Raw genomic sequence first — 26,201 nt, 5'->3', positions numbered from 1 at the left:
TCGCAGCGAAGGAGATGAACAAATCCACAGCCTTTTGTCCGCTGAGTCCTTGGGGGCGAACCTAGAACAGACTGCAGGCTCCTCTGCGTTACTGTAAACTGAGGAAATGCCATGTGGAGATGCTGGTATCATCGCGGTAGATAAACAGTCCATAATAAACAAAAGGTCTTTGAACACAACCTAAGAAGAGACCATGTTCCCATTCAAACCCGGTGTTGTTTCAGTGTTGTCATACTTCCTGCGAGAAGGCACCACAACCTTCACAGTGAGATCAGTTCAAAGAAAACAAAAACAAAAACAAAAACATGAGAAATCTGTTGTAACTGTGTCAAGGAGTCTTTTTAACTGTATGGTGGTAAATCCAGAAGACAAACAAATAGCTAATAAATCAAACTAAGTAAGTCATTCATTAAAATACACATGTGGCACTGTAGCACTTTTTTACTGCATTACAGCAAGTGTTCGCAGCTGTATTGTAGCTTCTTTCTTAACACAGAAATTATTCAGATAATTTACATGTAGTTCTTTTTGTGGAAACCAGAATGTACAAGAGATGCTCCGGGCAACAAATAAATATGAAGCACAAGTTTAAAAGTCATCGCATTGTTTGAGAAAGAATCACGTACAAAATTGCTGCTGCAATAATAATCCATATGCATTATTCAGATTGGAGAGAAGATTTGTGTAAAACCTGTCTTAAAGCAGTTTTAACATTGATTCCAGTGTCACTAAACTGACTTATTTGAGTCTCCTAAACAACAGGGTTTGCTCAGTTTCTCATCTACTGCATATACCTATCTAATATATCCACTTTCATTTTCTGTTCTTATTTTTGTTATGACATGTATAACATTTTGAGCGGCGGGCTTGATGGAATACACAGATCTGGGACAAGGAGCCCTCCCTCATCTCCTGGATATTGCAAGCTTTCATTTGATGAGAATCTGGTGATAAGATTTACTGATTGTACAGAGCTTAATGAATCTGCTTCTCTCACTGTCTTACTCAGATAAGCTATTTCCACATAGTTAAACAAAGTAAACTTCACAAACACAAGCCCAAAGAACAGAAATAGGAGCATATTTTGAGATATTATTATACATCACTTCTGTCCCGCTGTTTGATATTTTCATATTTGAGCAGGCGCAGCTGTAACCAGCCGAGACAAATAGCTTTTACTTCTTCCATTATGGATGTACATTATTTACATAAAAAGATCAATGTCCTTGCAAAAATACAAGTATTTTCAGTCAAAAAGTGTCCCTTTTTCAAGACGCAAGTATAAATCTGTACAGTCTCCTCAGAGGGATTAGGCAGCACAGTGTGAACTGGTCCATCCATGCATGGGTAGCAAAACACTCGAGACCATTCATTGTGACCGTGGTTTCATAGCTTGCTGGAAGTAACTGCCAAAGAAGATGTATTGCTTTCGAGTCGGTCATAGACTCTCAACATTAAAACACATGGGGCGCTTCATCAGAGAGCTTGATGTCTGTGTGAGATGGCAGGTAGCCTGGCAAGGGAAAAGAAAGGAAAGAGACAAGAGGAGGAATTTTATGTAGCTATTTGCATACGGGTGTATTTTTGCAGGCAAACACATTTATCTTGGATGGGTCGATTGTTTAGCTACGGCTAGAGCTAAATCAACTGGAACCTCATAGATATTTCTTGATGAAAATGCTTTCACCACTCCGCCACTTTCCTGATGCACTAATTATTTTATTGGGTCAAATAATTCACCCAGACATTCTCATCACTTTAGCTCAAACTTGATTGTGCTTCTCTTACCTGTGAATACTAATGCCGTGCTGTGACAAACTCAGGTTGGAAAATACATAAATATACAGCACATTATAACAACTGTATCTTGGCAACTAGTGTGATAAGACAGGTTGAGGAACAGCAGCAGCACTTAATAATAAGTGAATATCTAGTATCTCTTCCTTGTCAGTGAGCTTCGACTTGCAGTTTTTACTGTTTGCACTGTCACAACTTTTGTGACAACTTTCTTTGCTTAGCCCGTGTGAAATCCAACTCTGCAGATAGTTCTGGTTTTATGCACTGAGGTTGATCCGTCTCTGATTTCTGACACAACTCAAACACAAAGGAGGTGAATTAAATGGTGTTTGTGGTGCTCATCATAGCATAAAAGAATTTGACTTTAAAAAGTCTTTCCAGACACAATGTCCCGAGAGTCTGCCGGAGCTCATCAGGAGGTCGCATCCAAACAGCAAAAGCATCCGTGAATTCATCATGTGTACAGCATTGGCTTCAATTGAAGTGATGGAAGTGTAATGTAACCGGACCTTTACTCTGTAATATGACCTTATCTTTATGACTTTACTCTTTACATACGTCACTGTGAACTGTTTTTATAGGAACGACTTTATACTTAAGAAAGAGTCCCAATGAAAACAGTGACAGTGTGTTCTGTGGATTATCAAAAGTAAGAGGGAAACGGTTCCAGGACAGAAATGTTGGAGCAGAATTTTCTAAATGTGATTTTGCTTGATTTAGCACTACAAATGAAATCTCAGAGATGGATATCTCAAAACCTGAGCAAATTACAACCACTACTACTAGATTCCACTGTAATGTAAATATGAAAACAGCTGGGACCCTTTAAATAATTCGGCAGTTTTTATGACCAGTGCAGCAACATTTTGGTCGCTTTGGAAGCTGCCCCCTATTTTTTGCACCACCGCTTTAAAAGCTGATACAAACAATGCAGGTGGTGATTGCCAGACCTCTGTTACAGTAATACCACACTGAAAAATTACTTTAACAAGTGATATTATACAACACTACATAAAGAACAGACCTTTCATTGTCCAACACAAGAATCTGAATAAACCTCATGTGTTTTTGAGGAATGACTGTAGCTGAAAGAAAGAAACAGACACATTAATACCTCTGCTTTTTGAGTCCAACTGTACATCCACATGATCCAGTGAGGTCAGCTTGTCCCCCTCAGGGTTTTGGACGTCTATGGAGGTCACGGTTGGGATAACCTCTTGTTCTTTGTCAGGCTGCTCCGCTGTGTATGTGTTGATGCCCGGGATCTTCCTGTAGGTCATGCAGGGGAAGAAAAAGAAAAATGGAAGGATTTTTAAAAAAGGAAAGTTAATGGAAACCTGCCATCAGGTCTGTTTCACTAATGCTTCCACTATGCATAATGTGTCACACACTATTTTTAACTGTTAAGGATGGGAGAGGATTGCTTGAAAGCTGGAAACTAGGGCATTTTGCATTCCACTGGGCATTGCTCTCTCACTTTCATATTGTTCACCTCAGTTTTCAATCAATTTTTCATCCCCTCAGATGCACCCCCAAATTCTGCTTAAAAACTAACATCTTGCATTTCTAATTTCAGATCCACCCCTTGTGAGTTTGTGCTGCAGCTGCTGCTGTGACATTTGAGGCAGATTTAGAAACTCTAAGTTAATTTCTTAAAGTAGTAATTATGATCCTAAAAGTTAAGTAATGTTTTATTTTATAATGAGTTTAAATCTTGACTGCAAAGGCTCATGAACACCTTCAGTTTCTTGTAGATAGGAAATGTCCATAGGCCAGAGAAGAGAGAACTCCCACACACTGTCCTTTTACCTACAGATACAACGTTTCGGTCCTTAGACCTTCATCAGGTAAGACTGAGGAACAAAGACAAAACCTCCTCAGGTGAAGCCAGCCAGGGACCATGAACTGTCAGGCCATCAAAGCCTGTTTACATATTGCGCTGTCCTTGTGGTTCATCGTATACAGGTAAAACCTCATTATTTTGTTGATATACACTTGAATGATACAAAGCATGACATCTCTTCTTAGCTTATTGGATCTTCACAATGCAGACATTGTATCCCAAAGGTATTAATGACGAGTTGCTACTTAATGTGATTCTGTAAATGTCTTTTGAGTGGGATCAGCCAGGTCATAGTCATTTTTGATTGATAGTTTTATCCACTAATGATAATTCTTCTTCTATTGATGCCCTATTTGGATGATATTTGCACGTTGTCTTCATCATCCCTATGTCTATGTATTTGTATTGTGAGACCCTATGTATTTTTTGTATATTTTATCTTTCCTATTTCTACTACTATATGATTGAATGTGGCTGATCTAATTCTGTATTATGACTGATTTTAATTCCATTTATATTAGTCAATGTTTGTGTATAAATTGATGTAGTTGATGTCCATTTTTGTTGGTGGGATGGTCCTTCTAATTGGCTAAATGCATACAGACTGTGGGGCTGATTGCCTTACAGCTCAGGGTCCCTGATTGGCTTCACCTGAAGAGGTGCTGGCTATATTTGTCTTGTTCTTTGTTCCTCAGTCTTACCTGATGAAGGTCCAAGGACTGAAATGTTGTATATTTAATAAATTGATTGCAAGTGAAAGGACAGTGTGCAGAAGTTCTCTCTTCTCCATTTTATAATGAGTAAAATTCGTCAAACTACAGAGGAAGTCAACCATCCCCGTATGATTGGCATGGGGATTACCTGCAGCAGAGGATGCTATTTACTGTATGTCCCTCACTGTATAATATATGTTGTCTCAGGACTTATCTCCTCAACCTTTCCTGCCACTCTGCAGAGTATGCCTCACCTTGAATGGCTGTGTTTAGCATTTCCGAAAGGTCAACCCTCACATTGTCAGATAGATGAATATTGATAACTGCAGGACTCTGACACCCATTCAGCACTCTGGGAGAATTGATTAGACTGTCATTCCCTGTAATATTCTGCAGATTGAGACAGAGGGGAATTGTCTTATTCCTCAAGCTATTATTGTGTCGCAGACGTCCATAACTCGGAGATATATGGAGCCTGAATACTTGTGGAAAGTTTTAGGAGCTCAGCAGTAAGGTGCTCGCTTGTAGATAATGGGGCCGACTCTAAACAGGGCCGTTACGCAACACACACGCAAACGGAACAACAATAACATCCATCTTATCTGAGATATTTGCAATGATGCAAGTCTGAAAATCTGAGGATAATCTTCACACATTCTTTCTAACAGTGTTCATGTGCCTTATATGTGGTTACAATATCCAATATACTGTACCTTTTGAATTTATATATTACAAAGACTGCCAAGCCCATCAGTATGACTGACACGAGCATGATGACTGCAGTGCCACTGTGGACACTATCACTGCCGTCCACAAGAGGAGCTTTGAAGGACAAAGAATGAGAGAAAATGAGTGCGCATGCAGGCCAAACGTATATTTATTGTCTTATATGATTATAAATTACATAACAATCCTTTTAAAACAGTGGAGAATCTCTGCTGTCTTGTATTGCTGCCAATAATTGAGAATTATGACTAAGAGAGGTATTGTCCAATCAAACTCATAGTTTAGTTTACGTTATCCAGGATGATCAACTCACTATCAATACTGCTCTCCAGGGAGTCCTGGGTACATATATTAAAAACAAACAATATACCAATAAGACTATCAAAAACACATGAAACAGTGGGTACAGTCTGTCGATCAGGTGTGCTGTCCAGATTTCAGTTTACATTTGAAAGCCTGTAGAGTAGTTTGTTCCCTTATGCCACATCAAACTGGAAGAACTGCACAAAGTCTGGCCTCAACTAAGAGACAACACTGAGACAACCACCTGAAATGCTTCTCTTGATGTCCATTTGCTCAGGTAGGTGTGCTGGCAGAGGCAGCAGACTCACCTGGAGACAGCCGCGTGGCGTACACATTCACCTGCACCCCCGGCTTGAGTGCGAACTGGATGAGGTCTTGGTTCAAAGCACTTAGCAGAACCTGCGAAAGCTATAAGGAGGAGTGACAGAGCAGAGAAGACTCGGTTAGCGGCGGCTGCACGGCAATATTCCACAGCCATCAATATTTCAACCGCAGTCATTTCATCCAACAGCCTGAATTATGAATCAGAATTTTTGCTTCCTTCTAAAGAGGAGCAAATGTTGTTATGACACGGAAAACCAAACCTGCTGCACCGAAAACCGGCAGGTTTTTAACAGCAATGGAAGCCCTATCGGGCGGTCTGCTTATAATGTGGCAGTGACATTTAATAAAATTATCTTTTGCCATTTCTATCAAATCAGGGAATTTTCCACCAGTTTTTTTTAACGCAGTATCAATTTTCAATAAAACATGATTCAAAAGTTCAACTATCTGAAATCAAAGTATGTTTTAATATCATAAAATTGCTGTTTTAATTTTCCCCCCTGAAGTGCCTCAAGTTCCCCTGCTTTTCACACCTAGATGAAGCAGTCATTTAACAAGAGACCAAAATGCCTTCCCAGAGCCCATTGGAGTCCTTAGCCATGCCTCACTAATTCCATCTCGCTCTTTCTAAATCTTTCCACTGGTTAAAATTAGACTGCTCTACACAGTATGAATAATTACTTTTTGTTCTAGTGGCATATCAGGGTCAGTAAATCTATTACACATTTTAATAAGCTGCTCCACACATACACTCACCGCATTGCACGTGCGTATGTGTGGGCACACTTAATGCATCCACGCTGCAAGTCATTCACTGGAGATGAGAACAGTGAACTGAAGATTTATTACCCTATTGTCTGTGAGGTTCTGCCAGGTAATCAGACAGGCTCTAGATAAATACATCTCTTTAATTCCCAATCCAGGCCGCCTGCCCCAGTTTGTCTCCCTTCTCCATGGCACCAATTATATGATGCATCAATGTAATTAAATACCTATTAACTTCGTTCAAGACTGACTGTGAGCCAGCAAAATAATGTTTACTTGTAATACATCGAGGTCCTATCCTTCATCGTGAATAAATGAGCTGGTACTTTAAAAACAGCTCTGCTTTATTGTTTTGTTTACATATTTAATAGCTTTCGACAACATGATAAGATCCAGGAATCTTATTTTGCTGTGAGAAAATAATAACAACCATGAAGCATAGTGGCTTGAGATTATTATTTTGTTATCATCTAAAGGTTTACGCAAGTCTCTAAACTTCTAAAAGGTGGCAGTGAGTCTTTAACATGTACTGAGATGCTTTGTGAGGATTATTTCATGTCTCTGGCGGATCCTGTTTCAGTGCTGTTACATGGGAAGACATTGCCCTCTAGTGTTGATATTATACATTACTCTTTAAGGGCATATGTGGGATCATTAAATAATTTAGCACTTGAGCAATAAAGACACAAAATCAAATTTTTCGCTGTGATACAATGAAAAGAAAACTGAAATTAACAACTGAAGTTTGTGTTGCATGATTAAACCACTATAAAACCACGAGTACAGTAAAATTGAGAAGACTCCACAGGGAATAGAAGGGGTATTCTCTACGATCTGGAAACTAAATGAGGAGGATGTCTTATGGAGTTACATGAGATGGGTCCTATGTGCCAGTGCAGCTACAGAAAACATATTCCTCTTGTTCTCTGTGTTGTCACTTGATGAACCACACCAGAGTTTTTCCATATCTTATCCCAATTACTACAAAAATGTGCACTCTTCATTACTGCTGACCTTTTCCAGGGAATAACATAGTGTTTTCCCTACCCAACATGCAGGCAGTGGTGTCCATGGTGACCATTTCACTGTGGTATTATATACATTTGCAGAGACCTTAAACTTGGTTGACTTAGGTAATCCATCACCATGAGCATCATGTCTGCATTTATTTTAGTCAAAGTTAACCATATTGCTGCGTGGCGATGGTGCACAGACTTTTCAAATCGAGCTACACTTAAAATGTGGTACCGTGCAACGATAATGTAACTTTGACAAAAATAAGTGCAGACATGATGCTCATTGTGATGTATTGCCTCACAGAAACAAGTTTAAAGTCTCTACAAGTTGATTTTCATACCACACTGAAATTAATAAAAACCACTAGCTGCCTGGAAAGGTGGAAAAGGGATTCAAATGTATGTGAAACTCTTTATGAAAGAAAATAATCAGTAATAATGCCAAGTATGTTTGACTTTTGGCCTCTTGTATAAGATATTTTGTATCTCAAATAAATAGGACAAAAACCAAAAACATTAGTAACCACCTTCCCACAGTGAGAGATAAAAGGGGAGGTATCTGTGCAAGTACAAGTATCTGTTCACTGTATGTTGATAACAGCACACACACACTTTAAGTACTGTGCACAAACAAAGAGACGGTGTAGTTGAGATGTAATCTTTTCTTTGAAACACCTCTTGAATACATATAGCCTTAAAAAAAAAGTTCTTCAGATATCTTCAGGTCAGAGACTATTTTAGTAAAGAAATTAAACAAGCTAAAGATGGTGGACATAATTGTGTCAATATATTCATTAATGCACACAAGATTAAAGACAACAAACATCCAACATCAAGATTATACAATGGAACCAAAAACAACTTGACTGTCCATGTTAATCGCAAATTGGAGAATGAGAGATAATTGAGGGTGATTGCAGTAATATATGGGAAAGCCAGACGATGGCTAGTATAAATTTTAAATTTATGCAAAGAGGTTCTCAGGGACCAAATGACTACTGGAGGCAGGGTGGTAAAAAACTGCAAACAATTTTCATATTTTCTGGATTTGTCCTTTAACTTAATGTTTGGATAAGAAGTTGACTCTCTCGTTACACTACACCAGGGCGAAATCCTGCATAAACTCATAAACAAAGGGCGGCTGCACTGCAACTGTCAATGAAGTAAGCTTTAAGGACAAATGTACCTTTATCTTAAGACTATGATATGAACAATGTGTAAAATACTGGGAGAAAACGGACTATATATGTGTATGTGACTGGAAGACTATGCTTCTGTACAAGTATTGTGTTGCCAGAGTCAACCCACTTACTTAGCTTGAAATATATTTAAAAAATAAAGCTGCAAAACAAGATGTGACCTTCTGGTGAGAGAAATGTCCAAACATGATACAATATGTTCTCTTTTTAATACAACAATAGAGCTTAAACTGATAACTAGTGACACTGTAAAGTAAAGGCCATATTCTCCAGGGATGTTCTCTCCAGAGACTCCTGAGATTACTTTTGTGCGGTGGTTTTAATTATCACATAAAAACGGCATTGTACTGAGCGTCTGCCAAGGGCTGTTAAATGATTTGAGAAGACGTTACCTGATCCAGGTGCGCCCACTTTTCATCCACAGCTCCGTGTCTTGACCTCTTCTCAGCCACAATGAAAACCTCTGCAGTGGTTGGCAGACCTGGAAGCACCGTGACCAGGAGCTGATCCTCACTGATTCCTGTGACCTTTAATAATAACAACAAAACCTCATTAAAAAGCTTTTTTAATTGACACTGTTCAGGGTGATATTTTTAGATATGATCAGGTCGCCTGCATTAATGAGTAAATACTGTCGGCTTCCTGCTTCGTATATCATTTGCCTAAGTACCAGTCACTGTCAAGATGTAATGCACGGATCAACTGAAACATGCTAGTTCAATTTGACAGTCTTTGGTAAATGCCAGGGCTTTTAGTGCATTTATGCCGTAACCAGAGGTCTCCTGTCAGTTTCCGGGTGTAAACCTTGGTAATGTCTGACAAGACAGAAGGTCAAAGTGAATGTTTCATACTGAGGGCTACTGTAGGATATATATAGAGCTCAGTATCCAGGTCTTTTACATAACCTGCTGCTTTTTTGACATTCCCACAGTGCCTGAGAGGGAAAACCAGACGCACTTAACCACAGTTAGACTCACTTTACTTGAGGTTTTTGGTGTTCTCTCGAGGCAATGGCATTAAGCTCTTTGGAGAGCAAATGGCAACCGTCATGGCGGTGCTTTTACTGCCCTTCAGTGTTTTGACAAGTTCAGTTGAAAGCTTGTGGTGGTAATAATGATTTCGGGTGATGTGCCATGTCAGCGTGTAGAGGTTAACAACTAATTACACAGCAAGTGAGGTCAAAGACGCTGCAAGTAGTGGAGAGCAACACTTGACACAAAACCACACGCATACATTACAAATGCAGCATAACCAAGAATGGATATTTCACCGGCTTTCTCTCCATGAGTGCAAAGCCACTAATTGCCAGAATCTGTATGAGGTCTTCTGGAGTTTAGTTCATTCCTGATTGTGTTATAATACGGCCAGCAGCTGCAGAACCGACCTGAACCATGGAGCTCTTCACCACTCTGCCAATGTCCTCTCTCCACTCAGACACCCCGGGGTTCAGCTCGTCCAAATTAGAAGAAAAGGCCAAAACGTGTGAGCGGAAATAATCTGAAATGCAGACAGAAATCTAATTCAGACCTAATGTACTTCTTCTGTCTGACAAATTTCAGATACTTAAAACATGGAGGCTGGGCTTAAATGGCAAATTGAAATTGACGAGGAGGACTGGACATATTTCTGTCTCAAAGTTCATAAATGCTCATATGATTTACGACTTCAGTTAATGCTGTATGTTATACCCCAGGAAAGATGCATCAAGATGAATGATGAAATGTCTTTTCTATCTCTGAAAAGCAAAGAGAGTTTCTTGTATGTATATTTTGGTCCTGTGACCTTCTTACTTAATTTTGCATCATTATCTTGTTTATTAGGTACTACTAGAGAAGACGGAGTTGGAGAATATATTGATCTCACACTATTGGCTGCTTGGAATTTCATCGCTGTTCAACTCCTTCATCTACATCAAAGAGAAGCCCCAGGGATTTTACAATATTTTGACATGAATGTAGATGAAAGCATTTAGAAACTATTTAAACACGATAAATTATCTTAATCTTGATATATATATATATATAGGGCTTCTAGTAATAATAAGTATTATGTTTATATGTGTGTTTTTGTGTTACCCACTTATGAATTCCCTTTGTCAGACTCATAGTAGTCCATGTCATATGGACTGGCCCATGGGTATGTACTAGTTCCACATGTTGTAGGATATGACTATAATCACAAATCACAAATTCTGTGAATTCCATCCATCCATTTTCTATAACTGCTTATCCTTTGCAGGGTCACGGTGGGCTAGAGCCAGTCTCAGCTAATTCTGTGAATTGTGAAAAGAAAATGAAATATGAAGTAATGTGTAAAATATTGTTTAGAAAGAAAATAACATGTTTATATTAATGTTACTGTAAAGATGTGTGACTTTAACACGACATATTATGAATGAATGATTAAACAAAAAAAAAAAGGCCTCAATGTTGACCATGGAAATAAACAGCTAAACAAAACAACTTTTTTCAAGTTCTTATTACAAGGTCCACTTACTTCAGCTTTCAGCCACACGTCATGGCCTTCATCAGCGATTGGAGTTTAGTACAAACACCTGTTATCACCTGGCCAAATCCCATACTTGGGTCACATGAGAACAACTAAACCATCACCATGACTACTTAGATAACTGCATCCACTGATGAAAGCCACGAAAGCTACAGAAAAAAAGAAGTAAGTGGGCCTTTCAAAACTTTTTATTCACTTAATTTGAAGAGACAAAATTGACACCATAGTTTTCACTTTATTATTATATTTAGAGGCTGTTTAAGTGCACTGAGTAAAGAAAAATTAGAGTAAACCAAAAAAAATATACAAAAAATGTATATAGTTCACCATAAACTGCCACAGTCATTTGGTCCTGATGGATGGTGTTGCCCACAGAAGCCTGAACAGCGACAATGTGACTTCCCTCCTTGGAGAAAGTGAAGGACATGGCTCCATCCAGGGTCACAACAGGCTAAAGAGACAGAGAGGGTAAGAGATGTACTGTGACTTGTGAATCAGTCGTGTCATTCAGTAAATAGGCTGCATGGAGGAGAATGAGACAGTAAGGCTTACCTCTGTTTTGTTATCAAACCACCAGTAATAGGTGACTGTTCCCACATTGCTGGGGCGTAACACTGTCGTCAGGTTTACTGCTTTGTTCTTGGCGACCACTGAAGGAGCCGAGAGCTGGACCTGCTCAAGTTGACCTTCAGAAAGAAAACATGAAAACTATAATAATGCCTAAATGCTGCTTTCATGATTCTCAAAATTCCAGCAGAAGCCACCTATTCAGCCACATTTTGGTACAACAATCACTGTCTGGAACACACTGAGCATATAGATAGACAGTGAAGAAGTTGCAGGAGTGGTTTGACAAGTGTCTGTGGATGTTTTGATGCTTTTTGCCCCCATGAAAATGTCACCATTGGTATCCATTATAATGAGCTGAATTCAAACTGACCACGGCTGCTCTTCTCTGTCAAAGAGGAGACAACAAAAGGCCGTCTTTTACGCCTACACGGGGCGAGTGACACGCAAAACTGTGGATGGAGTCTCACTTTAATGAGCCAATTTGAAATTACAGAAGTGTTTCACATTATTTTTTCTTTCTAAAAGGCTCACAAGTGATTTGAATTCTGTTGGATCTTATCGTCTATGATTAGCTGTGATAAAGAATCAAGACCACAGCTTGTAGTGAAGTCACTTTACATTAACTAAAATGAAGTTAATTTCGAACAAGTTCACCTTATCATGTGGCAGGACACAAGCCAGTTAATCAACACCTACAGTATCTAGGAGATGAACAACCCTTTTATACTATATCCACCCTTGAAGTAAAGGGGTATTACACAGCTGATTAAAATGATGTAGATAATAATTTTGTATTGCGGAGGAAAAAGGAACAGTTTTCTCATATTAACACATTCAAAAATCATTGGAAAAATGAGCATAAAATTGTTTATGTTTAGCAGCAACTGTTAAATTACTTTTCTTTTACTCACAGGAGACGTGGAGGTAGAGTATCACCCTGTCAAAGCCCAGAGTGTTCGTTGCTGTAGCAGAAACTTGGTAGATGCCAACTTTACTGTAGATATGTTTGACCCCGTCATCGATGGAGCTTATGTTAACATACGATATGGCGGTCCCATCGCCGAAGTCCACTTTTATACTCGTCGTGTAGCCGAGACCCTTCAAAAAGAAAACAAAATACTGTCACTCACACCATAGCCTCAGATGTTTGTCAGAGTCCTCGCTGACACATAACAGAGTGCATTCTCCATAATATCTACAAGAACGAGGTCAAGTGGTAAATCATGTCACTGCATATTTATTTGATATGCTGGTGCTCCAGTCTCTGTGCTACGTCTCTGACAGCACCTCAATATACAGATAACACACTAAACACTACTAAAAAAAAAAAGCCTACAAGTATCACACTGCAATACACACTACTGTTGCTTTATATGTGTGAAGTGAAGTCAGCACCTCTTCCAGAAAGACCAAGAAAGTGACATTCCTCCCCAGTGTTGCTACCAGTGTTCCTTCACTGGTGAAGAGCTGGAGGCCCCTGGGGGCCTGACTGGGACATTTTTGTCGCCTGGGGCTGTACTTCAACAGCGTTCGCTCAGTGCAGTTGTTAGACAAGGCCCTGCGATATCTGGAATTCATTAAAGACACAGATGAGCACTATACAATTGTAAAAGCAGTCATATAACAAATGCACACACAGGAAGACATTCATTAGAGATATTCATCAGTGCTTTTGTCTACTACACCCCCACAGCTCTATCAGACGAGCTCAATTAGCCCTTTATCAACACCAGCCATCAGTTACAAATGTGTTCATTTTAATTGATTTGAAACTGCGTGTTATTTAACACAATTAATTATATAAAAATTTATATTTTTGTCATACAAAACATAGTTATCCTGGAATTATTGATGTTTTTTTAATTAGCTAAGCTACTCCCTTTACGTACACCCTGGCTACTGTAGAACTGTACCTCATAGGGTACATCATCACTGACATACACTTTTTTAAAACGTGCATGTATATTTTTTGAAAGTACCTTTCATGGATAGTGTACAGTACGCAAACAACCCTTTTCATCCAGAATAGTATTGGTAGAAGAAGTATTCAATGTAAAAATCTCCATTACAAGTAAAAGTATTGCATTCTCATTCCTACTTGACTAAAAATGCATTACGAGTATTCAGTAAAATGTAAATAAAGTATCAAAAGTAGATGTACTTTTACTTTTACTAGTTCTTTGTTACCTCTTTGAGCCTCTAACAATTACTTAAATGAAAATATCTGAGCAGTTTAGAGGGGAAATGGCTCTCTGATGGACTCATTGACATCTGAAACATGACAAGGAGCCACAACTAGACACTTTTTTGTAAAATAGCTGGTGATTTTCTAGAAAGTTGAGCTTAAAGGTAAGTTCATTCAAGTGCATTTTTGCTTGTGTCAATACAAAAGAATCAGGTGTACCCAGTGGTGTTGAGGAAGCTGTCCCCCGTGATGCAGTCTCTCGATGTTGCTGAAGGAACGAACCAGAAAGCCGGAGTGCAGCTCCCATCAATCTGCCTCTCAAACCCATAGTCGCTGTTTCAGTTGGAACAACAAGTACAGAAAAAGATGTTAGAGATTAGTTATCATTTATTAAAAATATCAAATATAATTTGTCAGCTCAAACAGAATCATACACAATAAGTGAACGTCCACTGTGAATATCACAGCAGCTCAGAGTTTTTGAGATTTGATGTTTTATGTATCAAACTTCTGAAGCAGAAAAGGTATTGTGCGTATTTACACAAGCTCTAATTCCACCTTGGCAAAGTCAGAGGGATCCGTCAGATTCCTTTCATCATGATCATCAAAACGCAGTCTCAGGACCCGGAGTTGGAAAGTTTGATAGGTCTATTAGTAATAAAGTAGTGTTAAGTTTGTTTAATATACTAGTCAGTGCTGCTCATTTAGCAACAGTGAGACCAGAAAGATAAAAGAAAGTGTGAGACGGAGTGAAGTGATGTACAAGAAGCTCTGACATGTTAGAGAAGAATATAATATTATAATAGACCAGAGTGAACTATTAGTTTCATTCATTATGCAAATCGTGCACTTAATATAATCAGAAATATACAGCATTTACTGCTATCACATATTTAATTGTAAAATGATGTCCAAATTAATTTATTCCATGCAAATTGTAGTGAAAATTAGTCATTTAAGGTTTTGTTTTACACATTTTACAAGTTTGCCTGATGTAATGCGTGACCACAGACAGTTCATTTCACTGAACACCAGTTTGATTATTTATGTCATTTTGCAAACGTTTGCCATATATCAAAATCAGAAAAAGATATTTTTATTAGTATTGGGATAGTGATTACAACCACGATCTTATATCAAGATTATTCATACCTAAGAATAAAAAAAAACTGATGGCATGTCTGTAAATCCTACTACAAACTAACATCTGAGGTGACAGCAATATAACAGAAATGAGAATAATAAATTGTCAATTATAAAATATAACTCTTCAAACACTCCTCTTGTTGTGCCTTAGGTTTGCTTCACAGACTCTGCCTCTGGAGATTGATAAAGTGTTGCGCGCTGGATTTAATGAAGTGAAAAGAGTAGCTGCAGAGCAGGAAACTCACCACTCAAAATCTGCCTCTGTGCACGGGCAGGAGTCAGACATCTGGGAAATATACTGATCTCTGGCCTTGACACATCGGGCGTTTGCTTTCAGTTTTTGGAAGATTCTCTTCATTCCCATGATGCACACTTCGCCCTGTGATGAATAATGCATCATAAACATTTCAGAGGTTCTTTTTCCTTTTTTACCATCTTGCTTTTATTGTGTGACCGAATCAAAGAGATTCACTTGAGTTTAATCAACGGCTGAATTGTCACGTTATCAACAGTCAAGTAGCAGCGAGATCCCTCTTACCTCATTGTGTAGCTGCCATGTCAGATAATCTTCAGATGTGCATCGTTGTTGGAAAATGGACCGGAAGTCAATTTTGACAAGTTGCCACTCAGATCGGTGACTGAAATGACCAAATATTCTGCACAAACAAGTCAGAAAAACAAGGTCAAAAACATTTGGTATGTGAGGCAGATTCAAGGGGAAAAAAGCCTGTTGTGTGAAAACCTTCACTTTGGGTAATTTTAATGCACTGACTTTAATCCATGTTCCTCTGTGGGTTGAAAAACTCCTCCACATCTTGGGTTATGAAACCCTTTCAAAACCACATTAAATAAACTCAAGAATATTTATGTACACTTCTAAGTCTTCATCGGGGTAATATATAATTAGCGAGTGCAGTAATTAACAAACTAGAAACACATCAGCTCTTTATGGTTCCTTCATATCTTACGTCATTATGAGGGTGTCCTCTCCAGGCTCCCCCAGCACCCCATCAACATAGAGCGGAGAGGAGGTGAAGCTATATTTGTCCCAGTTTCTGCCCTCATCAAAACTCAGCCTGAGGGAAAGAACAATGGTTGGATCACAGACAGACCAGCCACAAATAGAGTCAAATTCAGTGAGAAAAGCCTCAGCAGGAAAGCAGTCTGACTCCTTGTTTTGAAGATTAAGTATAGTCTCTAAAAAGATGTGGCACAGCCTTACCAAATGTGTCTAATTGGCAGAGGCGTGTGTCGGATGGCCACCAGAGATCCTCCTTGATTCAGGAAAAACACGCTGTACTCTTCCTGAAAAACCTGCAGACACGACCAGCTTCACTTTATCACACCAGAGACGAAATTCAAGTCTACACAAAGTATGCACCGGTGACAACATAAGGAACATGCATACTTACGCCTACACACTAAACAAGAAGAAACCTCAGCTGTTCTTTACCCAAGAGTCTCGTGAATAAACAAAAGCGCCAAGCAAGTGTTGCTCTCTTTGTTGATTTCTTAAGCCGATGGCAAAAATCTGAACACTCCTTTCGGTTTATTTGTTTTACGGATCAGAGTCTGTCTTGCACAAGACTGGGTGTCAAACGTAAATTCTTTCTTTCTTTGCAACTGTGACTGTAGCACCAAGAACTGAAGAGCAAGAACCGAAAGAACTGGCATTGAAGGCTGAGTCAGATTCCTAGTTTTGTTCACCTATTCTTTATTCAGATAATGGCTGAATAAAGACTTTTAATAAAGGATTTTTCTCATTTTGTTTTGTATTATATTGAGGGAAAGTTCATGGAAAGACACCATTTATCACAGAAGCTTAAATGAAGTTCTCTCTATTTTGTTTTTTTTTTGCAAATCTTTGTACAAAAACATGATCATACTCACAAAAGTAACACATCCACATCGTACTGGTGCAGAAACATAGGTATTGTACAGACACCCAGTATCACAAAATGTACACCCAGTCCCTGTCTTACAGCTATCATACTGTACCTCTCTCCACGTGTTTCCAGCATCAGATGTGATGAAAATACTGACATTAGTGCTGGTCAGCTCAGGTCCAACCACACCTGAATACAAAAGGTAGAATAGCACTACTTTTAGGCATGTCACTTAAACAGTTACACAGGTAAATCAGTATAGTTGCTTTTTTGAAATTTGAGTATTTATTCAAGACAAAAACATGTTTTTGTTATTCTTTCACATGGATGTGCAGGAAAGATCGGTTTCATTTCATTTTGTAAACTGCTGTCAGCTGAGAAACTGAACTAAAGAACGGATTTGACTGTGAGTGCTGGGGAATATGACCGAGGACCAGAATTAAGGCTGAGAGTTAACAACAGTGTGGATGTGCAAATCAAATAATCTCCTTACCTGACGCTATTATAACTCCTGGAGCTGAGTCTTTGCTGACAATGTTTCCCGAGGTGTATGGATTCTCCGACACATGAAGGTGTAGATGTAACGAACAATAAGGCTGCGAAACACAAAGGAGATGATGTTGATTCAGACCTGGTTCACGTACAACATAAGGTGTCATAATAACTGACCTGAATTAATTGTGAATCTATCATTAGACCCTCGATCCGCACGGTACGTTAATCATCTCTTATCTGAAAGGTCTCTTCAGTTACTGATTCTTTATTCTGAGCATGTATTTGCACTCTTTGACCAACGCACGGCGTGATCCAGCGTAGTATTTTTTGAGCAGATAATGGAAATCCAAATAACCAAATCCATCTCTTGTCAGTGGCCCACTTACTTGTTCACAATAGACCTTGTTTCCCTGGAGATCGGTTGTTGGAGCCTGAAGAAGACGCCAGTCTCTCCCCTTGTTGTATGTGATATAAGTTTTCACTTGGTTCTCAACAACTTTATTTGACAGGAACACCCCTTTAATCCCGGCAACCTGCGAACATGAGAGACGGAGAGCAGTAGGGGGGGAAATAACAAAAAAGGGAGGAAAAAAAATAACTGTAAATTATTCAGACTTAAGTAAAGCTGAAGGCCTAGTTCGGAGAGGAAGAGATGTCTGAAAGTGATAGTTTTTCTGACAGGGAGCACTATTTTGGACCATCTGTAGGACTCTGCAGAATCAAAACAACATATGGCGCAGCCCTGAGATATTTCTTCTTCTTTGTATTTATGTGCACAGAGATGCAGACTCTCACATGCAGCCGTCACTTGGGTTCACATTCCTCTTCCATTTAGAGAGCACACATCTTTCGTCAGAGGAGGAATGACCATTTCATATCTTCCACTTAGGAAGAGTCATTGCAGCTAAATATTCCTGGGAATAAAATGTGTGTGGAGGTCAGTGAGTAGTGAGAGTAACCGATTCTGATGGCTTTCTTAGGTGTGTGTTTGTAACAATGTGATGCTTTTACTGCTGGCTGCAGATGAGGATAATCTAGAGTGATGCACACATGTGCAGTCACTGCAACCTTATAGCACATCTGTCGGCACAGATATAATGTTCAGGGCACAAGTTAAAGCTGCTATTTAGCCTGCAACGTGACTATGGGCTGTAAGTGACGCTAAACTTGTGCATAGATGATTTTGTTACCCAAAGACTGAACCTACTAAATGTTTTGCGCGACAATTATGTCACAAGAAAAAAAGCAGGCAGGAAGTGGGTATGAGAGAGACACTGCAGAATAAAATGCAATGTACCAGCATCTGTTCCATTATGATGAGGACATCCGAGACATCTGAGCGCTGGGTACACTTAGGGAAAACACGGCAGAAAATCAAGATTAACTCAAAGCTAAGTTTTAGGCTGTCTATTGGTACTTTACTTGTCAGAGTCAGAGTCTGTTTTATTCTTCATAAAATCTCCCAAACTTGGTGGTGCTCTTAGACACACATAGAGAATTTGGCCTTTTTGTTAGCATGTTTGCTCCAGTTTTTTCTTATGGTAAGAGATATGAAAGTTAGGGTGGATTGAAGACTCTAAATTGCATGTGAATGTGAGTAGATTTATGTCAGAAAATAGTAAAAAATGGCCATGAATTCATAAGAACACAAAGTGAGCTCTTCAAATTTCTTCTCTTGTCCAGACCTGCAACAATTAGTCAATCAACAGAAAACGAATTTGTTAAGCACAAATCTCAGACAAATGATGGTTCCAGCTTCTTAAATGTGAGAATTTCCTGCTTGTCCCAAACAGTTTTGGGGAAAATAATCAGTTGCAGCCCTACACTTGACTGGCTAATTGTTCAAAAACCTGAGATTATATAGACAATACATTTGCAATAATATAAAACAGATAAAACAGCAACTTTGAGAACCTGGAGATAGTAAAATGGCATTTGAGAGTAATCCAAGTATGGGCAGCATTGGAACATATAGAATAAGCAGGTATGAGTGTAGAATTGCACAAAAAGTTGTAAATGCAAATGTATAAATGCACGAATTATTGCACTAATTACTTTCTGCATTTTGAAGAGGCATGAAGCCTGATAATTGATAAGTTTGATAGTAAGCATTCATGACACATTGTCCTAGAAAGTGCAGCAGTTACAAAACCAGGCCAGTGATTTGAGTTGGTCCAGCATGCCTGAATAGCATGAAAACATGTAAAAGGATGACAGCACCACCCCAACAGCACTGTCGCTGCCTACCTCATAGAGGTCTATCATGATGTTGCCCTCCGGTCCTCCACTGCTCACAACGCTCTCCAGCATCAGGGTGAAGAACAGCCCTCTGGACTCAGACATGTACATGTTGTAGGAGTCATTCTGGTGCCAGTCCTGAATCGCTGCCACCACCTGGTTATCATCTGTGCTGATTATCTGCAAGTCCTAAATATATGAAATTCATGAGATGTCTCCGTCTGGAGCCAACAAGGTTTTAAGAATTGATTTAAGAGGCAGAAAAAAGTGTGAATCTGCATAGTGGTGTGTGGATAGTGGCCACAGAGCTCGAGCAGCAAGCTAGCGATTCGTCACTTCTTGACATGATTCAGTCAGGATCAGCAGCGATTAGACCTCAGGCATTTCATGCCATGCACTAAAAGTGAAGACAGGCTCCATTTAATTTCACTGAATCCCTTATCCAGAGTGAGGCAAGGTAGGGGGTGCGTGTCCTTCTCAAGGGAGGTTTGACAGTACATGGATGGATGGATGGATGGATTGATCAAAACAACACTGTGGGCTCTAAATCTCTCCTGTTGTTATGACACGGTCTCTCACACCACTAAGCCACCCTGCTGTGCTTTTAGTGAATGGGATTCAGTGCCAAACACTGTTTTGTGCAAATGCAAATTGACTTTTTCTGCTGCAAAAAGTTCCTTTGGAGTTCTGGGGAACACTGACCGTGCAACTCCACATTCATTTTTTAAGTAAATATCTGCTGATACAGTCGGGAGGGCAACTGATTAAAAACTCTGCATGGCTCTTAAATAAACACAAGATCTAAAGATATAATTATGCATAACTGAATCAATTTTCAGGAAGATAATAATGTGGGGTAAACAATTTAATGAACTTGTCAGCAAACATTATGACTAACCAACCCTCAGTAAGTCATCGTGACACCACAAAATAGTCTGAAGGAATAAATAGAGTGTTTCACAGTAAAATTAATGTTGCAGCTTGTTTCTCTGCATGTGCTCAACTCACCAAACACTGCATCCCTCCCAGCAGTCTTACCTTTGGCAGAGTGTACTTGGGAAGCTTCATTGGGTAGAAAGCATTTCTTTTATAGGACACATAATGGACAGACTGGCCACCTATTGGCACCTGGAAAAGCAATATAGAGCAATTTGCAATTCACATTTCAGGTAAATACTCATATACTTCACTGATTGCTGGCAGCATGTATCAAACAATTTAAACAGCATCAAAACTCTGGGTTTGCTACTAATTAGGATGTTGTGCATTATGGCAGAATGGAGTTGTAGTATAATACACAAGACTGTGATTTCAATTTCATGCCATCCTTTCCCAGGATAATGGCCCCTTTTAGTTAATGAAAAACATGACTGTACATTAAGATGCGATCGAATGCAGTGGTTTTACAGCTTTTAATTGTCTTTTAATGAAGCCAGACCTTGCAATAAAAACCCACCTGGATGAAAACGTATTCATCCTGAACCACCAGGGAATTAGGGATGATAAATCCAGGGAAAGGCTTGCCCTTGTTTCCATCAGAGCAATTCTGAAGTTTACAAGTTATGTACTGTGACCCTGTGGGTAAACAAGAAACGAGGGCTAAAAATATAACAAAGAGAAAAACAAACAGCCTTCTGTAGTCCACATTCAAGGTTTTAACTGAGCCATAGAGGCAAAATTTTGGAGGCCAATCCTTATTCTCACTAATAGATAAAATAGAGCGAGCTGTCCCAGTGTGTTAGCATCAGCCAAATGAGGCGGTCTCCCCAGGGACAGGGCATTAACACACGAGGCCTTATGGAAGTAGCCCCCTTCTCTGCACTGTGGCCAAGAAAAGAGCCAAGTCGCAGCCTGGCCCTTGAAAAATGAATTAGCTTAATCGTATGAAGAGTCTTCATGCAGCCAATTTGGATGGGGAGGAGAGTTTTAGTACAGAGAGCAAAAAAAAAAAAAAAAAAAGCTGTAATCTCTCACCAGTTTTTCTTCAATTTAGATTTAAGAATTACAATAAATGTGGTTAATTTGATGTGAAATCTATTCTCATATAAAATTCTGACTAATGTTGCCAAGGTAACATCGTTTTATTACTCACGTCCATCAGAGACACTGATCTCCAGGTGAATCATTCCTTGCTCTTTGTCTAAACCCAGTCTGGACCTGTAACATTATGACAAACACGTAAGAAATATTAGATTTCTGCTTAAAGGCTAGTGTCTGTTAATAATGACATCGTGTGCATTAATAATAATATCATATACCCACATTTAGGTCAGTGGTTCCCAACCTTATTAGCTTGTGACCCCTTCAAATGAAGCAATGTCTCGTTTGTTACTCCTCATCGCAGCTTATGGCCTGGTCAAAATATGAGTTGTACTTGTGAGCATAAATTGTTCAGCTAAAGACTGATTTTTCCATCTCAGATAGTTAAATCCTTTTCAGATTATTTCATTAGAATTTGAATTGTTGAATCACATTTTTTAGAAGGCCTCTAAATACATTTCTACCTGAAAGAGATGGTTGTACCAGCTCTTCATAGGTTCAAACTTAGCTTAGGTATTATACAAGCGTTTACTGATAGATTCAGGCATCTAAATCAAAATTGGGTTCACCACACAAAGTTTTAGCAGATTAGCAGTTAAGTTTAATATATGGCACTTACGTTACTTTATTTTGTAAGGTCTTTACTGGCTAAGACACATTTAGTGCAACCTGTACCAGTTTCAAAGTAGCTAGTTACCAAAAACTTTACACACAAACTTAGAAATTGATTTTTGAATAGCTGGTGCAACCCATTAGAGAAAAGGCAGAGTAATTATTTTGTGGAACAGAATTATATTTCTTGCTTTCTTAACCCTTTAATCATCTTGTGACCCCTCAGATTTATCTAGGGGCACCCAGATGGGAGCCACTTATTTAGGTACCTGTACATATATTACACTTACAAAGCATTTGTCTTGTAATTTGAACTTCCTTGTTGTTCTTTCTTGGACATGAGGAGGCTTAATAAGACATTGAGGCAAAACGCTTTATCAATTATTTTGCTGCTGGCCCAAGGCACATTTGATAAAGTGATGCTGTGTAAATAATTATAACAAAAACTGAGAAAATCAAGAAATCTGTTCACACAATAAATGCACTTAGCTCACAGTAATAATTTCTGTACAAGTTAAATAAGAGATGCAGCTGTGATCTTTACTGTTCTCTCAGGAGCAATAATAGAACGTGATCTACAAACACTGTCCTCACGGACATTTGACCTGCACTCCACTTTATAGGTAAGGTGTATTTAGCCATTTCATTCACTTTCAACAGAGATTCTTCATGATAGCAGTTAAGTGCAGAGCGACAGAAGTGACCACTTGTTGTATTAATAGCAGCTGTTGTGACAGAAGATAGGTTTCTTCTCATTTTCCATACCGTGTCTGAACTATAATATAAAAAGCCCCCGTCCTGCTTCCCTCAGCACTCTGTAATTGCCTCGCAGCTCCATCTCTTTTAATGGACTTTCTGTCAAATACTTCATCCAATTCTATCAGTGAACAGCAGCCCTTGCTCTTAAATAAACCCCTGCAATGTTACAGTGTGTTCTCCCATAACTAACACATTCCACTGAGTCTGCCGAGCCGGGGTGCCTGTTAACATGTTTTTGTAAATCATGTTTGTCAGATTTTCTTAGATAAGATGAGCAGCGCAGGAAGTGATGAAAGTAATTCTTTCATAGTGGATCTCTGCTGGTCTGGGGAGCTTTTTTTTTTTCTGGCATGTTTTGGTTGATTTATTTCTTCAAAGACAAAAGCAAGTACATATTTGAACGTCAAAAAATCTTGTAACATTCCAACCAAGTCTCAGACACCATTATCCTTATTTAGCATGTTAACTGTAAAAGTAATTGAATGAAAATATAGGGTACACATTAATATCAAGGGTGCTGTAATTGTACAGAATTATGCCTTAACTCACTAGAGGGATCTTTAACTGGGAGATTTTACATGGACATCCGTGGTGAAATCTATATTTGGTATGATTAATTTATTTTTTATTTTTCAAAAGATTATTTTGAAAAGGTTGCAGTGTACTATTCATGATGCTCAGTGCAAATTGTTCCTGATGTATGAGGAAGATGTTGATGATTGGTACAAACCTAAATTACGAACATATTCTCACATTAAAAACAGCTGCAGTTTAGAGCCTTATGTGAAGCAGAATTTAACTAAAAACTCAAAGATCTTTAAGTGCACAGTTGAGCTCGGGTACGTTACCATTAGCTACAGAAACAGGTGTAATGTTGTTTGTTATGTGATTTAGGTGAGATTGAAGAAGAAGTCAATTTTCTGTTTCATTGCTCATTACATGATGATTTTGGGGCTACACTTTTTGGTAATATGTCCTCTATTTCTGAAGCTTTTCGGAATGGTTTGATTATAAAAAAAAAGTTGTGTTTTAGGAGGGGAACCTTTCTGTGGCAGGTTTTATTTGTAGAGTTTGGGACAGGAAACAAAGATCTTTGCAATGTAATATCATACCTAAGAACTCATCATCTGCAACGGTAATTTTAGTCCATGTGGGCTGTGAATTTGTACGTGCATGACACAATAAATAACATAACTAACTAACCACACACAAGTACAGAGTCACTAACCTGTGGATTTACGTCATGCAGCTGTTTTAAGTTATGCAGATGTTCCAAGCTAACTGTAAACTGAGGTACTGTTAGTTTCTGTATACATTAGGAAAAACAAATTAGCCAGTGGCGAAGGTGTAAATAATAGATCACTCCTCAACTCCCATAAGTAATCATACATCTACCTTCCCTTTGAGGATAAAAACATCAGCCTCATTAAACAAGAGATAGTCTTGTGCTTTGTTTTGTCTAATATCTATTTAGTCATCACCTCCTCCCTGAAGTGTTTTTTTATTTACTGTAATATTGTTGTTAGCATGTTGGGTCATTGTATTTCCCAGACCAATGCAAAAGCTGCAAAGACATGTACTTTAGGCCACTCCAAGCTCCATGATTAATATGTGGTTCTGCTTTTTTAGCTCTATGTGTGAAAGGGATTTTGCAGCCAACAACTATAAAAACCATTATAAATTAAACATTTATCCTGGGCCATAATCCCTGTACCAGCACCCAACAGCTAATAACACTAACAGACTCAAAGAGACACCCAGAAGCTCTCCTGATTCCTGATTCTGTGCAAAATGCATCACGTATCATACAAAATGAATGAAAAACCGACGGATAATATTTGGATATGATTCGATTTGTATCCCAAAACTATCCCAATAATATTTCATGAGCAGACTGCATTCAACTGATCAAATATTAACAGTATGTGTAAACTAGACCCTTAGTACATCATGTAAAAAATTAATAAATAAAAGAAAATACACATTATTCATCAATGCATGATCTGCCTCCCTAATCTTGGTTTGGCATTCAATAATAAAAACAAAGGGTTCAAAATGTGTAATGGTATTTAATTTACTTAATTATTATCTTTACTGTAACCGGTGGTGGAAAGTACAAGTACTGTCCTTGAGTCCATTTTATGCTACTTTATACTTCTACAGTTTTACTATATACTCCACAACATTTATCTGACAACTTTAGTTTCTAGTTATTTTTTCAAATGAAGATCCCAACCCCTATGTTGGGAATCACTGGACCAAAGTACCAAACTATATATAAAGTAGTTAAAAGGATGTCCAGCTTGACCAGTAAAACAGTCAAATTTTACTTATGCATTGATCCATTAATCTAATCTAATAATATCATATATGATCACTTCAATCAAAGGGGTCAACTGCTTTTAATGTTGTAAGTAAGTACTAAGTACATTTCACTGCTAATAGTTATGTACTTTTACTTGAAACCGTGCATTTATACATTGCTATATTGGTGCTTTTACTTCAGTAAAGGATCTAAGTACTTCTCCCACCACTGACTGTAATAACAAATGCAACATTTCTTAAAAGCTCATTTGACATTCTAGACGCCAGACTTGTTAATAGGTTCAGATCTGACTCAATAACGTTAATGTTTTTGTTGCTATTACTGTAAATGAGATGCTGACTGATCAGAAACAGGCGATATTAATGCAGTATGAGTCAGTACTCTGGTAACTGTTATTATTCATGTTTCTACCACATCAGTATCAAGAATCTGAGAGAACTTGTCAGCAAAAATCATCCAACATATTTCACAGAACATGTAAATATGTAGAGTGAAGGCATTTCCCCTCTGTGCTACTGTTGCTACTACTACTACTGCAAACAATTTAATTAATTAATGTATGATTGTTCTGTGCTTGTCTATAATTCATGCTTTGCAAATGACTGATAGTTGATCTCACCAGTAGAATCTGTTGGGGACGACGCTGTCGTGCACAAGCTGCCATCTCCTCCCAAACTCAACAGAGACATAGAGCTGCAAAATGAGAGGAATGCATTAAACGAATGAGTTACAGAATAAAGAATCATCTTC

The 26,201-nt window shown here is 38.6% G+C and overlaps 1 protein-coding gene across 1 annotated transcript in view; it reads right to left on the bottom strand.

Annotated features, from left to right (window-relative positions):
- Positions 1–1,454: 1,454 nt before the first annotated feature.
- Positions 1,455–26,201, bottom strand: part of LOC139294644 (VPS10 domain-containing receptor SorCS1-like) — a 42,574-nt gene continuing 17,827 nt past the window's right edge. The window contains exons 5-27 of the mRNA XM_070916566.1: positions 26,071–26,144; positions 21,807–21,871; positions 21,171–21,289; positions 20,753–20,842; positions 19,724–19,903; positions 17,863–18,009; positions 17,475–17,577; positions 17,094–17,170; positions 16,318–16,409; positions 16,064–16,171; positions 15,634–15,751; positions 15,341–15,474; positions 14,169–14,282; positions 13,160–13,331; positions 12,676–12,862; positions 11,747–11,880; positions 11,522–11,645; positions 10,071–10,183; positions 9,079–9,213; positions 5,691–5,790; positions 5,067–5,175; positions 2,912–3,066; positions 1,455–1,513 (exon numbers count right to left, since the gene is read on the bottom strand). Of these exons, the coding sequence (XP_070772667.1) occupies positions 1,455–1,513; positions 2,912–3,066; positions 5,067–5,175; positions 5,691–5,790; positions 9,079–9,213; positions 10,071–10,183; positions 11,522–11,645; positions 11,747–11,880; positions 12,676–12,862; positions 13,160–13,331; positions 14,169–14,282; positions 15,341–15,474; positions 15,634–15,751; positions 16,064–16,171; positions 16,318–16,409; positions 17,094–17,170; positions 17,475–17,577; positions 17,863–18,009; positions 19,724–19,903; positions 20,753–20,842; positions 21,171–21,289; positions 21,807–21,871; positions 26,071–26,144 (2,709 nt within the window). The remainder of the gene's footprint in view (positions 1,514–2,911; positions 3,067–5,066; positions 5,176–5,690; positions 5,791–9,078; positions 9,214–10,070; positions 10,184–11,521; positions 11,646–11,746; positions 11,881–12,675; positions 12,863–13,159; positions 13,332–14,168; positions 14,283–15,340; positions 15,475–15,633; positions 15,752–16,063; positions 16,172–16,317; positions 16,410–17,093; positions 17,171–17,474; positions 17,578–17,862; positions 18,010–19,723; positions 19,904–20,752; positions 20,843–21,170; positions 21,290–21,806; positions 21,872–26,070; positions 26,145–26,201) is intronic.

This window comes from Enoplosus armatus, chromosome 12 (assembly GCF_043641665.1).
Source record: "Enoplosus armatus isolate fEnoArm2 chromosome 12, fEnoArm2.hap1, whole genome shotgun sequence".
In the NCBI taxonomy this organism is placed as follows: Eukaryota; Metazoa; Chordata; class Actinopteri; order Centrarchiformes; family Enoplosidae; genus Enoplosus; species Enoplosus armatus.
This window is presented reverse-complemented; position numbering and strand designations above follow the sequence as displayed.